The sequence below is a fragment of the Strix aluco genome, chromosome Z, assembly GCF_031877795.1.
Source record: "Strix aluco isolate bStrAlu1 chromosome Z, bStrAlu1.hap1, whole genome shotgun sequence".
In the NCBI taxonomy this organism is placed as follows: domain Eukaryota; kingdom Metazoa; phylum Chordata; class Aves; order Strigiformes; family Strigidae; genus Strix; species Strix aluco.
Genome location: NC_133971.1, coordinates 20,431,058 through 20,447,848, shown reverse-complemented (window position 1 = coordinate 20,447,848; position 16,791 = coordinate 20,431,058). Strand labels below are relative to the sequence as shown.

At 41.4% G+C, this 16,791-nt stretch overlaps 1 protein-coding gene across 2 annotated transcripts in view; it reads left to right on the top strand.

The window, feature by feature from the left end:
* The window catches only part of TEK (TEK receptor tyrosine kinase), a 44,274-nt gene that overhangs the window by 24,902 nt on the left and 2,581 nt on the right, over positions 1-16,791 (top strand). Inside the window, exons 6-20 of one of the 2 annotated variants that reach the window (XM_074812665.1) lie at positions 533-673; positions 1,366-1,494; positions 5,167-5,321; positions 5,604-5,745; positions 6,127-6,288; positions 7,100-7,234; positions 8,007-8,300; positions 9,593-9,892; positions 10,385-10,542; positions 11,768-11,978; positions 12,876-12,986; positions 13,313-13,503; positions 13,892-14,005; positions 15,789-15,859; positions 16,430-16,470. In XM_074812665.1, coding sequence (XP_074668766.1) covers positions 533-673; positions 1,366-1,494; positions 5,167-5,321; positions 5,604-5,745; positions 6,127-6,288; positions 7,100-7,234; positions 8,007-8,300; positions 9,593-9,892; positions 10,385-10,542; positions 11,768-11,978; positions 12,876-12,986; positions 13,313-13,503; positions 13,892-14,005; positions 15,789-15,859; positions 16,430-16,470 — 2,355 coding nt within the window. The other variant, XM_074812666.1, reaches the window with a different exon arrangement.

Sequence of the window (16,791 nt, the reverse complement as noted above, 5' to 3'; positions counted from 1 at the left end):
TTTTGGGTTCAATGCTAAATATGTATCCTAATATTTTGACTGAATTGCAGTGCTGAAAACTCTAGAGTTTTCAGCTATTCAGCTCAGCTATTGGAATAGTTGACATCTGAACCACTCTTATGTAGCACTAATCAGAAAAGCAAAACCTTGAGCTTGGCAGTTTCATATGCACTGACGTCTAAGAAGAATATTTGGTTTTCATGGCACTGTTTGTCCATTTTATATTGAAAAGGCTTATAAAGAGTATTTATTGCTGAAGCTCTGTCCCCACATACCCAGAGCAATGGGTGCTTTGCTGATGGATCCTCACATGGGAGAAAGTTAAGTTTGTTTTTGCTGCCTGAACTTACCCATTCATGCAGCCGTTCCTTAAGTTGTTATGGGTGTTAATATATCTGGTATCTGAATGGTAAAAATGTTATTTTTTATTCAATTAATGTTTTCTGTTGCCTAAAGCTGTATCATTAGAAGCATTAGTTCTTTTGTGGACTTAATGCTGTTAAGCTATTCTTTCCCTCTCTCCCTTCAATAGCTTGTGGAGCCAATACATTTGGCAAAACATGTGAAGAGAGCTGTAAAGAAAACTATGGCTGCAGAAACTATATGTTCTGTCTACCAGATCCATATGGTTGTTCTTGTGCCACAGGATGGATGGGACTAGAATGTGATAAAGGTATAGTAAAAAATATGAGGAATGGTGGAGTCCTTAGCATGCTGCACATGGAAATACAGACGAGAACTAACAGAGGAGAGTAAAAGACAGGATCTTTTACATTCTGTAAAAGGGATAATAGTATCTACCCATCTCAGAGGACCATGTCATATTCTCAGAAGAAGGACATAGTAAAGTGGAAAACTATTCAAAATATTCTGCAAAATGAACTGATGTTCTACTGAGACATTAAAAATCCTTTAACAGCTATAGTCCTGCTGTATTTCTGCAAGTCAAACTGAGCAATACTGAGCATAATCAGCCTTATCCATTTCAATTAGACTGCAATATCTTTGGGACATGAAGCACATCTTCCTTTATGAATATGTGTCATTGTGTTCAATGGTGACATAACTCTGATGAAACCTTTGGACTCTACTGCAGTGTAAGTGAAAAAACAGTGGAGGTTGAAGAAGCTTCCACATTGGCATCTAGTCTACAAATGACGGGCATGGATACAAATGTGCTCTAAGTTTTGACAATAGTGTGTTCTCAGGATGCTCTGTGGATGACTTAGTGCTAATACATATAGTTTCAAACTCAGCTCAACTGAGGGAAGTAAACCCTACTGGAGAATTGATGCATGAGATTGAAAACTAGTGGAAGACATTTTCTAGTACCTTTACACTAACTGGAAATGTATGTACTTGCAGAATGCAAACCTGGTTTTTATGGGTCGGACTGCAAACTCAAATGTAATTGTCACAATCGAGGGACATGCGACAGATTTAAGGGCTGCATCTGCTCCCTTGGATGGCATGGTCTGCAATGTGAAAAAGAAGGTAAAGCAAGGTAACACGGTAGTAAATGGCTTTTCCTAGTGTAACTGAAACAGATCTTCATGCTGGTACAGCATTATCACTCCAGGCTGGTATCCTTGCTCTGTCAACTACTTTCTAGGGGCCCAAACACTTCTGTACATCTTTATTGCAATACAGTGTTTTTAAGCCTCTGCCCCATATGCTGCATTTAGCAGGCTGGTATGCTATTATTTAATCTGAGTTTGCTTTCATTAGACGTAGATTTTCAAACCTTACTCCATAGGATTTAACACTGACCTTAATATCAATTACTGACACAAGCTGAGCATCTTACCTGCATGATCAGCTTTTGGATAGGGTCATGGTACTTTACCATTACCTACCTCTTATTCATCTGGTTACATTCCTATACCATGTGCCTCATGATCTGAAATTGATGACTGAGACACCAAGAAAAGCCCAGAGTTTAAAACAGCTCTGTCGCTCTGAGAGAGAGTTAAGCTTGCAAAGATGAACATACCTCATTCAGAATCTCTTTGGATTTAGGCAAAGTTTGCACACAGTATTTTACAAGATGTACTCAACATCTATTATTCTTGCTTGATTAATAGAGTGACAAATCCACTGTTAACTTGTAAAAGCTTTCAAGTGCAAAAGCAAGCAGAGAAATAAGACTGTGATTCAACCAGCCAAACTATACTGTTGTGATTGCCTTGAATACAAGTGCAGTGAAGACAGGGTGGAATGTCTTTGTGTTAGAATCAGGGGGAAGGCCAACTGGGCAGATGTTGTAGTAGGAGTCTACTATAGGCCACCCACCCAGGACAGAGAGGTGGATGAAATATTCTATAGGCACTTGGGTGAAATCTCATGATCGCTTGCCCTTGTTCTTGTGGGGGACTTCAACTTCCCAGACATCTGCTGGAAATACAATACAGCAGAGCGGGACCAGTCCCGAAGATTCCTGGAATGTGTGGGGGACAACTTCCTAACACAGCTGGTGAGAGAACCAACCAGAGAAGGTGCCCTGCTGGATCTCCTCCTTGTGAACAGAGATGGACTGGTGGATGATGTGGTGGTTGGAGGATGACTAGGGCACAGCGATCATGAAATAATAGAGTTCTCTATTCTTAGAGAGGCCAGGAAAGGGCTAAGCAGGACTGACATCCTGGACTTCCAAAGAGCTGACTTTTTCTTGTTTAGGCACCAGCTTGACAGGATCCCTTGGGAGACAGTCCTGAAGGGTATAGGGGTCCAGGAAGTCTGGGCACTCTTTAAGAAGGAAGTGTTTATGGCTCAGGAGCAGGCAGTCCCCAGGTGCTCTAAGAGGAGCAGGCGGCAGAGAAGACCACCCTGGCTGAACAGGGAGCTTTGGCTGCAACTCAAGGAGAAAAGGAGAGTTTACAGCCTTTGGAGGAAGGGGCTAGCCACTCACAGTGATTACAAAGATGCTGTGAGGCTATGCAGGGCAGAAATCAGGAGGTCCAAAGCCCAGCTGGAAATTAATCTGGCTTCAGCAATCAAAGATAACAAGAAATGTTTCTATAAGTATGTCAGTAGCAAAAGAAAGACCAGGGAGAGTCTCCATCCCCTGCTAGATGCTGAAGGAAACTTGGTAACAAGTGATGAGGGGAAGGCTGAGGTACTTAATGCCTTCTTTGCCTCCGTCTTTAATAACAAGACTAGTTGTATTGAGGGAATCCAGCCCCCTCAGCCAGATGATAGAGACTGGGAGAACGACCCCCCCGCAATCCAGGAGAGAGTCAGTGACCTGCTACATCACATAGACACACACAAGTCTATGGGACCAGATGGGATACACCCGAGGGTGCTGAAGGAGCTGGCTGGGGTGCTCGCCAAGCCGCTTTCCATCATTTACCAGCAGTCCTGGCTGACCGGGGAGGTCCCGACAGATTGGAAACTGGTCAATGTGACGCCCATCTATAAGAAGGGTCAGAAGGATGATCTAGGAAATTACAGACCTGTCAGCTTGACTTCGGTACCCGGGAAGCTGATGGAGCAGCTCATCCAGAGTACCGTCTTACAACACATGCAGGACAACCAGGGGATCAGGCCCAGTCAGCAGGGGTTTATGAAAGGCAGGTCCTGCTTGACAAACCTGATCTCCTTCTACGACAGAGTGACCTACTTATTGGATGAGGGAAAGGCTGTGGATGTTGTCTACCTTGACTTTAGCAAGGCCTTTGACACCGTTTCCCACAGCATTCTTCTGGTGAAACTGGCTGCTCGAGGCTTAGATGATCGCACGCTTTGCTGGGTAAAAAACTGTCTGGATGGCCGGGCCCAAAGAGTTGTGGTGAATGGAGTTAAATCCGGTTGGAGGCCGGTCACGAGTGGTGTCCCCCAGGGCTCGGTTTTGGGACCACTCCTGTTTAACATCTTTATTGATGATCTAGACGAGGGGATCGAGTGCACCCTCAGTAAGTTTGCAGATGACACCAAGTTGGGTGGGAGTGTTGATCTGCTCGAGGGTAGGGAGGCTCTGCAGAGAGACCTGGACAGGCTGGAGCGATGGGATAAGGCCAAATGGAGGAGTTTCAATAAGGCCAAATGCCGGGTGCTGCACTTGGGTCACAACAACCCCCAGCAGCGCTACAGGCTTGGGGAGGAGTGGCTGGAGAACTGCCAGTCAGAGAGGGACCTGGGGGTGTTGATTAACAGCCGGCTGAACATGAACCAGCAGTGTGCCCAGGTGGCCAAGAAGGCCAATGGCATCCTGGCCTGTATCAGCAATAGCGTGGCCAGCAGGGACAGGGAAGGGATCTTAGCCCTGTACTCGGCACTGGTGAGGCCGCACCTCGATGACTGTGTTTAGTTTTGGGCCCCTCACTACAAAAAGGACATTGAATGACTCGAGCGTGTCCAGAGAAGGGCAACGAAGCTGGTGCAGGGTCTGGAGCACATGTCGTAGGAGGAGCGGCTGAGGGAACTGGGGTTGTTTAGTCTGGAGAAGAGGAGGCTGAGGGGAGACCTCATCGCCCTCCTCAACTACCTGCAAGGAGGTTGCAGAGAGCTGGGGATGAGTCTCTTTAACCAAGTAACAAGTGATAGGACAAGAGGGAATGGCCTCAAGTTGCGCCAGGGAAGGTTTAGACTAGATGTCAGGAAGTATTTCTTTACAGAACGGGTTATTAGGCAGTGGAATGGATTGCCCAGGGAGGTGGTGGAGTCCCCATCCCTGGAGGTGTTTAAGAGTAGGGTCGACATAGCGCTGAGAGATATGGTGTAGATGGGAACTGGCAGTGCTAGGTTAATGGTTTTACTAGATGATCTTCAAGGTCCTTTCCAACCTAATTGAGTCTGTGATTCTGTGATCTGACTGCTCTTATGAACAGATAAAATGGAGAGCAAATCGATACTGTACATTGACTACAAAATCTGTGCATGATTTTGCAATAGCTAGACTGTCTGTGCTTAGAATGTCAGTGAGAAAGACAGGAGAGGGGAAAAGAAAGGAGAGTGGACAGAGGGCTTGTTCCTTCTCACATGGTATTTACACTGATGTAACAGTGCTGACTTGGTAAGCATGATCCTTGCATATGCCCGCATGAGTAAAAGGAGAATCAGACACCTATGCTGCCTGTGCTCATTTTACACCTAAACCTGTTTTGGTGCTGCCTTTTTAAAGTTCTGTTTGAAGTCTGACATTAAAATACTATGTATCTTCTGTAGGTTCAGCAGATCTTTCACCTCAGATAGAAAACTTACTAGATCCTGTAGAACTCAATTCTGGCGTCGAGTTCAAGCCCTTTTGTATAGCAACTGGGATGCCACTTCCTAAATCTGAAGAATTTAAACTTTTGAAGCAAGATGGAACTGTCCTAAGGGTAGGCTCCTGATTAATTGCTTCCTATTATTTCTAATGTTTATAATTACTTCATCTGTAGTTAATGCACACTATGGTTTTCAAATATAATGTGACATTTCAATATTCTGAGATACTTCATGAACTCAACGAGCACATATGAAACTGTGGAATTGACCATTGTAGACCCTTTCTATTGATATCACTTAAACTCCTGATACATTCCTAAACTGTGAGAAAGTGTCATGGGAATATTCCTAAATGCCCACATTTTTCGGGCCCTGTACATCTTTTGTCATTTCAGCCTGCCCTAATTGTTACCAGTAATCGCTCTGAAGCCATGTTTACAATTAATCGAATCCAGCCCCGTGATACAGGAACCTGGGTCTGCAGTGTGCAGACAGTAGCAGGAATGGCAGAGAAACCATTTCAAGTTACAGTCAAAGGTAAAAGCATGAATCTCTTCAAATGTCTTTGTCTTTGTACATTTAAGGGCAGCTTTGTACTCTAACATGGCAGAGCTTTCTGTTCTCTGCACTGCAGGAAAATGTCAGAATAAATATTTACAGTCAGAATATGAACAGAAACCCTTTATAAGCCACATACTAATTATGTGTATTGAAAAAGTAAGTATGATGGTAAGGATTAGAAGAAAGCCCAAGGGTTTTTTGAAAGATCTAAACTGTCAGCTTTAGGGTATAAACCCCTGTCTACTTTGTAAGACTTTTGAAGAACATCTCCCATTTTCCTGTAGATCTAGGAAGATACCAGAGTTTTACTGATATAGGGAATTAAAAGGCTGGTTTAATACTTGCATTCTTGCTCAGTTCCTCCTGTGCCACAGTATGCCCCAAGGCTGACAGACAGCGGACATAATTTTCTCATAATTGATATCAATGCTGAGTTACATCTTGGAGATGGACCTGTTGTGTCAACAAAACTCCTGTACAAGCCAGCAAAACATTATCAGTCCTGGATGTCTGTGGAAGGTAAGAGGGCATTCTTTAATTCCCCTTAAACACAAACTTCAGCTGCATGCTGAAACATAATATGCTGTCTGCTCTTGACTAAACTCAAAAGACTCTACAATGCATAAAAGTTAAATCATTTATGACTTGATGCGTGATTCTTTGTATATCACTGCATAATGTTATTGTGGTACACCAACAGTAGTCAAAAGTGTATATTTCAGTAACCAAGGGGTTTCTCTCTCCTTCCGTAAGATAAACAGTACTTAGTGTTGGGCCCAGTTGTTGAATACTCCCATGTAAATAACAGGTTTTCAAAAGTAGTGAGCAGTATGGAGATGTCCTGGAGCATCTACAATCTTCCTTCATGTCTATTGTGCCCTCTGGTGAGACAAATATCTTACCTAAATATTTATCAGGAATGGTATGAGCAAAATGAAGCCTGCTTGTGAGTTAGATGACCCCTTCCAGCCCCATTTTAACATTTTATCAAGGCCTAAAATATTATAGGAAACATTACAGGAACTTTAACAAGTAACAAACAATTGTTACTAATTCAGGATAACCCAAGATCTGCATACACAATGCACACTGCCTAAGCAACCAGTCTTGTTCTGTCCTGAAGGAAGGGCAGATGGGAACATCTTTTGTGCTGGGTTGGAGGTCAACTTAAAAATAAGTATTTTATACTTCTAAATAGGTTATCTTGGTGAACCAGGAACAAAAGTATCTTACCTTCCATAGTTAGTGGTTCAGGAACATTTTCCAAACCTTTTCTTCCTTAACATTTTTCAGCATGATCTATGGCTTTGTTTTCTCCTTTTGTTGTCAGTAAAAGGCACAACCAAAAGACTGGACAATCTGGAACCAAAAACAGAATATCAGTTCTGTGTTCAGCTGAGTCGACAAGGGGAAGGTGGGGAAGGCCATCCTGGACCACAGGCTAGTTTCACAACAGCTGCTCTTGGTAAGCTGTCATCTTGGCTTTTCACAAAAGGCTATTTCAGCTGTTTTTCTCTATGGTCTGTTCCCTGATACCTGCCAGAACACTTTCATTTGAGCAAAGAAGACTGGTCCTGAATACTCTGTAGAGACTTTCAAAATAATCCCAGGCAAAGAAAAAAAACAAGGAAAAACACAAAACAAAACCACTAGAGGTGAAGAAAACCAGAAAAAGGCAGAGCTACTATTCTCCCTGATTTAGAGATGGGGGATCTGGGAAAGGAGAATTTACATATTTCAGCTGGCTATGCAGCAGAGTTGGAGATACAAATCACTTCTTTTGCACACCACTCCTTCCTCCTAATACAAGATCAGTCCTTCCTCTTAGTATTAGATCAGTTTACCTTAAAAATGAACATGTCTGAACAAGCAGAAAAGCTTTTATCCCACTGAGGATACAGCCCAAACTGAATACAGACATACAAAATAAATGAGAATTGCACCAGGAACTATCTAACAAGAGAGCAAAAGACCTGTCTTCTCATGTCTAAAAAGTGCATCTGCAACACCAGCTCAGTGAACAGACCTTTTTGTTGACACAACAGCTGCTGCTAAGATACTCTGGGACTATCAACACCTCTAAGATGTAATTTATGTCAAATTGGGTGGGGTGGCGGAGAGAGTTACCCTTTGTCACCCCAAGCTAGGGCAAGTGGTGGGGAAAAACTGGTACTCCTATTTTAGCTTGTATACCAGATATGAAATGTTTTTCCCTGTTTCACTGTGGCTTTTCCAAGGTCTTCCTCCACCAGAAGGTCTCACTCTCTTTCCAAAAAGTATGACATCACTGAATTTGTCATGGCATCCTTTAACACTGAGGACAGAGGATGATATTCGTGTTGAAGTGGAAAGGAAGAGCGTGAATGACAACGGTGACAAGAGCAGTGTTATTACTCAAGTGCCAGGAAATATGTCCACCCTGATCATTAAAGATCTTGAGCCTAGACAGCAGTACATGTGCAGGGTACGGTTGAACACCAGGTCCCAAGGAGAATGGAGTAACTATCTGTATGCATGGACTTTCAGCGACAGTAAGTAGCTGATTCACATCCTTCTGTTTAATTCTTCCTCTTTCCCCCAGATTGATTGTCACTTAATGACTACGTTAAATGTAATCCTTTGTTCTGGTAACACTCGGTTCCTGATGATCAATTGTGATTGTTATTACTATTATTATGAAGATAGCTCAGCGTCTAAAGAAATTCTTATGCTGGAAATTATTAGGAACTAATAATGAGTTTAAAAAAAAAAAAACCAGGAAAAACAAATTAAAAGCTTGGGAATCCACATTTTCATTGAAGTGTGATTCACGCTTCTGACACACATAGCATTTTATCCCTCCTTATAATGATGAACCCACAAAATTCACTATGTCAAGTTCTTTTGTTACTCCAAAAAACCACTCAGGCCCCACAATTCAGCTATGTCAATACAGAAATTGTAGCTAAAGAAGAGGAGATATGGTGCAAGGTAAAACCCCTGTGAGCAAAGAGTAGTTAAGTGTGCTACACTGAAGACCAATGACTGCCCTTGAATTCCCTGTGTGTAGTTCCTTTCATAATGCTACAACAAATGCCCTATCTGAATGAAGTACCATCTGAACAGATGTCCATCTGAATGTCTGATGGGTGCCACTGTCCATACTACACACTGGAAAGGTGGGCTTCTTCCTCCTTACAGGTCATGTGAGGAGGCCCGTTATGAGATCCTACCTGTATTAACAGAAGTATCAATGGCTGTCATGGGACACTCCAGTTTCCTGAGCTCTGATGCCAAACTGCACTAAGAAAAACATAAGGGAACTGTTTTTCAGGAGAAGGTACTTAGCTTACTAGTCACCACTAGCACTCACCCCTGCTGGTGGTTTTCTGATGAAATTTGTGGAAATGTTGGTATTGATTTCCATTCTTTCTAACAGCCTGTATCTTGACAGGGAATTGCTCCCTGAAGCAGTGAAGGTACGGGAAATGGGAATCACATGGGAATGATGATTCAGTATAGAAGGAAATTAATTTTTTCTGCATTAATCTGAAAGCAGTTATGTTGTACCTGCATACAGCTCAGAGAATTCGTATCATCATCCACAGACAGCAGTATACTGAATACCACTCCAACTTCTGCTGGAAGTATGGAGTACTGCAATATGGATGACAGCACATCAAGTTCATAAAACTATTGCATTCAGTTATCATAGCTTGTCAACAAAATCCTGCTTCTGTTTAGCACAGCAAAAGCACCGAGGAAAGTGTTTGGCTCACTGCAGGAAGAAGAAAGGGGTGGAAGTACACTCCAACACTTTGTGTGTGTTTCTGTTTGTTCTTAGGAATCCCTCCTGCACCATACAACATCAGGTTTTCTAACACCACAGACACATCCTCAGTCATCTCTTGGACAACTGCTGAGGGTCATTCCATCTCCTCCATCATCATCAGCTACAAAATTTATGGCAAGGCTGAGTACAACCACATCGATATTATCATAAAGAACACGAGCATTACTCAATACCATCTCAAGGGCCTTGAGCCAAACACTGTGTACCAGGTTCAGATTAATGCTCAGAACAACATTGGCTTGAGCAACCCAAACACATCGTTTGAACTGAAGACTCTTCCAGAAACTAAAGGTTGGTTGTTCCAACACACTGGACTTGCACAGACCAGGGCCGGGGGTATAAACTAGTTAGCTAAGGCAAAGTAATAATATTATTTTTTAAATATTAATTTTCTTTTGCTCTTAACTTTGACACACAACACAGCATCACCAAAATTTGATTCTCCGTTCACTGCATGACACTGGTGAAGTGACAACATGCTTCATTTGTGTGTATCCACTACAAAGTGCCCAACAGCTCATAAATTAAAGGAGCTGCGTATAATAGGACTATTAGATCACTGAATGTGACCTCAGCTCAGCACTGCCTGAATTCAGTGCGACCTGCAGGTACTCATGTATCTGAAAATCAGAGCATTCAATGTCTGTGACATTTCTGGAAGACAAAGGGATGTATCTCTATGTCTTTATACAGTTTACAAGACAGAAGAGGCTATACATTGTTCATGGCTTTTTCAGAATTTGCTGGAAATAATTATGAACTCTTTATGTGCTTTCTCAACAGCCCCATATGAATCAAAAGGAGGCAAAATGCTTCTTATTGCTATCCTTGGTTCTGCAGGGATGACCTGTGTAACAATCCTCCTGGCCTTTCTCATCATGCTGCAGTTAAAGCGAGCCAACTTCCAGCGCCGAATGGCTCAGGCTTTCCAAAATGTGGTGGTGGGTTTCCAGCTTTCCTGTGTCAGTGTAGTTATTAATTTTGGCTGCATCTTTTCCTGTTCTTTCCAATTCTTTTTCCTTGGCTTTTCCAAATACTGTCTTCTCTTCATGCATGCAATTAGTATTGTTGTTGTAAAGCTTATCTGCTAGTGACCTCGGAGCTAAAGCAATCACAGTTACAGGCTATGAGGTAGAAAGTCTTGCTTGAAAAAAGTTGCACACCATTTATCCTTCTCCCTTTTCTGCTTTGCTGCACATGTGCATGACGAGTACTGAGCCAGACAGAATGTAGGACCCTCTATGAATTTGTGCCTGATTATGAAAACTACAATACTTTTTAATGTTGCTTTTGAGCATCAATAACTGCTCCATCATGGCTTTTCAACTTGGGGACAGGAATCAGTTGATGGCAACATCATAGTTCTGGCTATGAGGAAACTGCTGAAGGTTGTAACATTATGGGGATATATATACACACACACATATATATGCATGTATATATTTGTATCCTGATGTAGTCTCTTCATTGCTCTGCTTTCTGGTGCTGTTGTCTCACTTCAGAGGGGAACCTGTGAAGCAGAATGAAGTTGGACTAAAGAGTTCCTCCATATGGCTCTGCATAGGTTGTTTCATAAACAGGGGGCCAGGGAGCTCATCCAAAGACATAATCAGTCCCCATGTCACACAGAATAGCTCCTGTTCCTTGTCCTGAAACATTTCCCACAGAGGTGTTTTGTGGAAATATGTAACTGATGTCTCATTGGTTATGGAGGAAGATCATTTCCTCTCTCTTTTGTTTCCTTGCTGCTTCTTTCCTCAATCTTCCTACTGAGCCTGATCAGAACATGATTTAGTCAAGCCCAATATAGGATAGACCTCGAGCCTGAGACAAAACTGGTTTTGAGATCAATTTTACTGAATTATTTTTGCCCATCTCCTTCATCTTTCAATATAAAACTGTTCAGGAGGCCTAGGTCTACAAAGGTACTTATGCATAAATTAGGAGCCTGATTAATTTTGTGGATCTGGGCAGAAGTGCTTGATGCAGATAGTGTCTAAAGCAGGTGTAATTGTCTACTATACTCACTCTTGCATAAGCAAGAGATGGGTCAGGCTCTGTGTGTGTGTACATGAGTGAGCACACATGTATTCTGTGAGTGTAATCAGAGCATTCCTCAGTAAAGTAGAAATCACTGTTAATGTCATTTGCTTAACTCTGTTACAGAGGGAAGAGCCAGCTGTACAGTTTAACTCAGGTACTCTCACCTTGAGCAGGAAAGCCAAGAACAGCCCAGATCCCACTATTTATCCAGTTCTTGAGTGGAATGACATAAAATTTCAAGATGTGATTGGGGAAGGTAACTTTGGGCAAGTCCTGAAAGCACGCATTAAGAAAGATGGCTTACGCATGGATGCTGCGATTAAAAGGATGAAAGGTAATAGAGATTGGAGACTCTGAGACTAGAGACTTTTCTTTGTTGATTGTTCCAAGTGTTTCGCTGTCATAAGAATTTAGACCTCTTCTAAAGCTAAAATAAATATTAAAAGTTGCTAGCGAAATTGTATCAGCTGTCACTAGGCTAAAATTTGGCAAAGATTGTATTTCTGCAAGGTCAAGTTGCTTTATACTTTTCTTTAACTGTCAATATAATTAACTATTATGTATTTTTCAATTCATAGGTTAGTATGAACTTCATGTGTAAATTCATCTGCAAAGTGGGAGCCATTAAAACATTCATTTAACAGAGAGAGGTGCACAGACCTAGCCTTGGGGCACAGTATTTGTTCATCTTGTTTTGTCACTCCAGGAAAATTGTATTTCTATGCATCTATGTATATACATAATATGAGGATCACTCATTTTCTTTGTATTCATTGGGCATGACTGTGACAGTCCAGAGAGAACTACAATATATAGGATACTGCAAGAATGTACATATTGTCTTGCGATTGACTAGATCATTAACTAGGCAAATTGGGAGACATTCTGAAATATTATGATCAATTAAAAAAGAGCCAAGGTCTGCATGCAGGCAGAAATAATTGACAGCACACGTATGGAAATATTTTTAGGCAACAAGTTTTCATATGATCTGCTACGACATTTTACATTCTCAAATCAGTGATGTGGTATATTGAGATGCTTTCTTTCTCTGCAGATGGCTGCTACAGACATTAGGTTCTCTTTTCTTTGATTGGAAATTCCTACTTTTTTCAGTAAATATGAATGTATCTTAGTTTTTCTCTTTCTATTGGGGCCGAAGCAGTAGTGCCCCACAATATGGTTATTCAGTTCAAAGGAAAATATAAATGCATGTTTATTTGATTTTCAGAGTATGCCTCAAAAGATGATCACAGAGACTTTGCTGGAGAACTTGAAGTTCTTTGTAAACTTGGCCATCATCCCAACATCATAAATCTTTTGGGAGCATGTGAACATCGGGGTAAGATGCTTTTGAATACATGTACTTTAAAAAAATGTTTAAAAACCCCCCACAGTACAGCCCATACAGTTCACAGAAACACCAGCTCATGAGCAGGTCTGTCTGCAACATTTTAGATCTACAAGCCTGCATTAATCCTTCAGAAATGATGTTCATCAATAGCTCTAAATTCTTCCCTGCACCTAGGAATTTTCCTGTTCAATTTTGTTGTTGCCCTCGTCTGTTTTATGTTTATTTCTCTTTCACTCAAAGCAGTCTAAGTGTCCAAATACTGTTACCGACCATCTTTTACTTTGCGATATGCTCACTATCTGATGTTTCATTAGGATATCTTTATCTTGCTATTGAATATGCTCCCCATGGAAATTTACTGGACTTCCTTCGGAAAAGCAGAGTGCTAGAGACAGATCCAGCATTTGCTATTGCCAACAGTACTGCGTCTACACTTTCCTCTCAGCAACTTCTGCATTTTGCAGCAGATGTTGCTAGAGGGATGGACTACTTGAGCCAGAAACAGGTCAGTCTTCAACTCTCTACCCACTGAAAGCACAGCAATTCATTTTTCAGGGACTATGCCTTTTAATGAAACCAATTTTAATTTTAGCTTCTATACCTCCCACTGGATGAGGTTTTTTTTTTGTTGTGTTCACTTAGCCCTATCAAATACTGTGTCACAGGGACTCAAGGAAGAGGCATTAAAACTTACAAACAACATGGTAGCTAACTGCTTTAATCTTCAGATAAAGTTTAAAATGTTCTTGGTAGTGACACATCAAGCCATTTATTTTGTTTTTAGTTCTTATTCTGAATGTTTGCAATTTTCAATATAGCACTAAAATAACATACATAAAGTACGTAAAGCTCATAGATGCTGTGGTGATTTCCTTTTTCAAAAAAAATTTTAGTTTATTCATCGAGATTTGGCAGCAAGAAACATCTTGGTTGGAGAAAATTATGTTGCAAAAATAGCTGACTTTGGCTTATCAAGAGGTCAAGAAGTTTATGTTAAGAAGACCATGGTAAGGATCAAAACAAACTGATACAGTCTGTTTTCCTCTTTGTTTTCTTGTTTCTTCCTTTGTGTTTTCATATGAACAAAAATTTAAACTTATGGGTACTTCAGAACTGATTATTTAAATGTTATATATTAATATATGTAAATATTTATATGGTGCTTATTAATATACATGCATTACTTGTAAATCCTCTACCATGTTTATAATATATTATACAATGTAACTGAAAATTATTTATATGAATATGGATGGCAGTAAAATAACTACTTTGCACCCAGTTATGATATTTAGTAAAAATGTACTATGAAAAAGCATATAATATACATTTGACATACGAAAAGGATATGTGCATGTGGATCTGTACAGCTATGCAAATAATATTTTTGTACCAGAATTTGTCCAACTGAGGCAAGTTGGTTTAAGTTCTATTGAACAGGGTTAGCAAGAAGTTAGCAAGATGGTAACCAGAGGCATGTCAGCATCTGTGAGATGAAAAAACAGCTGTCCAGAGCTAATGTTTTGGAAGATCTCAAAGAAGAAGATGTGTAATAAGCATCATACAGTTATAGACCAGGAACACCACCAGCTGGTCAAAGGAACAGGACTGGTTAGAGGCATCATAAGACATCATTCAGGAATTACTTTTGTTTCCTATTGATGTTGGTTGGATAAATTTTCTATTAGCTTGTCATGGTTTGAGCCCAGAGGGCAACTGAGCACCATGCAGCCGTTCACTCACCCCTTTCCCCCAGTGCTGGGAAGAAGAAAAGTGAATCAAAAGGCTCAGGAATCGAGATAAGAACAGGAAGAGGGAGCTCACCCATTATGGTCACAGGCAAAAGTCAGGCTCATTAGGGGAAGAAAAAGTACGTCATTCAGAACACTACCGGTAAGGACATTTTACAGACAGAATGGGACAGTGAGAAGCATTACGTGTTAAAAACACCTCCCCCCACCCCTCCCTTCTTTCCCACGCTCAGTTTTGTTTCTGGTATTTCTACCTCCTCCCCCAGTGGCACAGGGGCAGGGGATGGGGGGTGCAGTCAGTCCACTGCTTCTTCCTCCAAGGCAGGGGGAGCATTCCCCTGCATTCTTCTTCTGCTCTACATGGTTCCCCTCTCACAGGAGACAGTCCTCCACAAACTCACTCCGTCGTGAGTCCTCCCCACGGGATGCATTCTTCTTGAGATGCTCCAGTGTGGGTCACCCCCACGTGTTGCTGTCCTCCCAGTGCTGAACTACAACAACGGGTGCTGCTTCTTCCCACACAGTCCCGGGGGTCCTCCACAGGCCGCAGGCGAGTCTCTGTTCCTCTGGTGACCGCCATGGTGGCAGGGTGGTGGCCCTGCCCTCTCACCACGGAATACAGGAGGGGGCCTCTGCACTAGTGCTCCCCCCACCCCCCTTCCTCCTCCTTCTTTCCACTGACCTTGGTGTTCGCATAGGTGTCCTTCTTGTAACTCCTCCTCAAAGTCACTCAGCCTTGGCCAGAGGCGGTCCAAATTGGAGCGGGGTGGGGGGAGCCTCCAGAAGCTTCTCACAGGGGTCACCACTGTAGCCCCCTCCCCTGCTACCAAAAACCCTGCATAAAAAACCAGCACAAGTGTGAACAGTCCCTTTGGGAAGTAAATGCACAACTTAAAGAAATAAGTTTATTTATTTGATAAAGCTTACTTGCACAGAGTCAGTTTTCATTAAGGTAACACACAGAACAATTGTTGGGGTATAAATCGCAGTATTGCTATTCCAACCACCAACAAATAAACTGTCATGAAATAATTTCCAGGGACGGCTTCCAGTGCGATGGATGGCAATTGAATCGTTGAATTACAGTGTTTACACCACAAACAGTGATGTGTAAGTACGTTTTCAAGTGTTCTTTTTTTAATAAAGAAAAAATTTTCAGTACCAAGGAAAGTTTGACTCAACTGAAAAAACACAGTAGCCATGTCAGCTCAAGTGAGCAATGGAAGCAAAGTAAAACCCACTACAGAAAGTTACTTTTATTTCATCATCAGTGTCTGAACAAGTTCTGTGTTCACAATCTAATTGGATTTGGGCCACTACCTTAGTTATATTTCTCATTTGAAATCAGAAACCCAATGAATCCTTGGGAGACCCAAAGGAACTCAGTGTTTTAATCAGAAAATTGGAAGTGATTAGAAACAATTGTGCACTATTTGCTGAGAGCTCACAGTCTAGTAAAGGACTCCAGTTGATGACCCCACAGTGAATTAATTTTGCTAAAGGTGTCACTCCTGCTTTCTGATTCTATGAACTCTATCATTATACAAAACTTAAAAAAATATAAAAGAATGTATCACACACTTCTCAGCATTCTCTGAATACTAGCAAAACTATCTACCATTTTAAAATATGAAATTCTGTTGCTTTCTTGTTGCACTCCATAATATCCCTCTGTTGCAGATGGTCATACGGTGTTCTATTATGGGAAATTGTTAGTTTAGGTAAGTAGCTGAATTTTGTACTGCACAAATAAATCAATCTGAGCCAAGTCAGCTCCATTCACTCCGTCTGTTAAAAATTTATTTCTTTACAATGTATTTCAATTTTTCTGTTTCACTCTACTACATTTTGTTTAGCTTCAGTATGCTTGGAAATGCAGTTGACGCATTTTCAATTCAGGTACCATTCTAAATGAGAAAAACATAATAACCGTGTTTTCATTGCACTGTAAAACCTAGGCCATATCTAAATATAAAATCCAGCATATCATATAATATATATCCCTAATCCAATATGTTTTGAGTTTGATGGGTAGGTTTTCC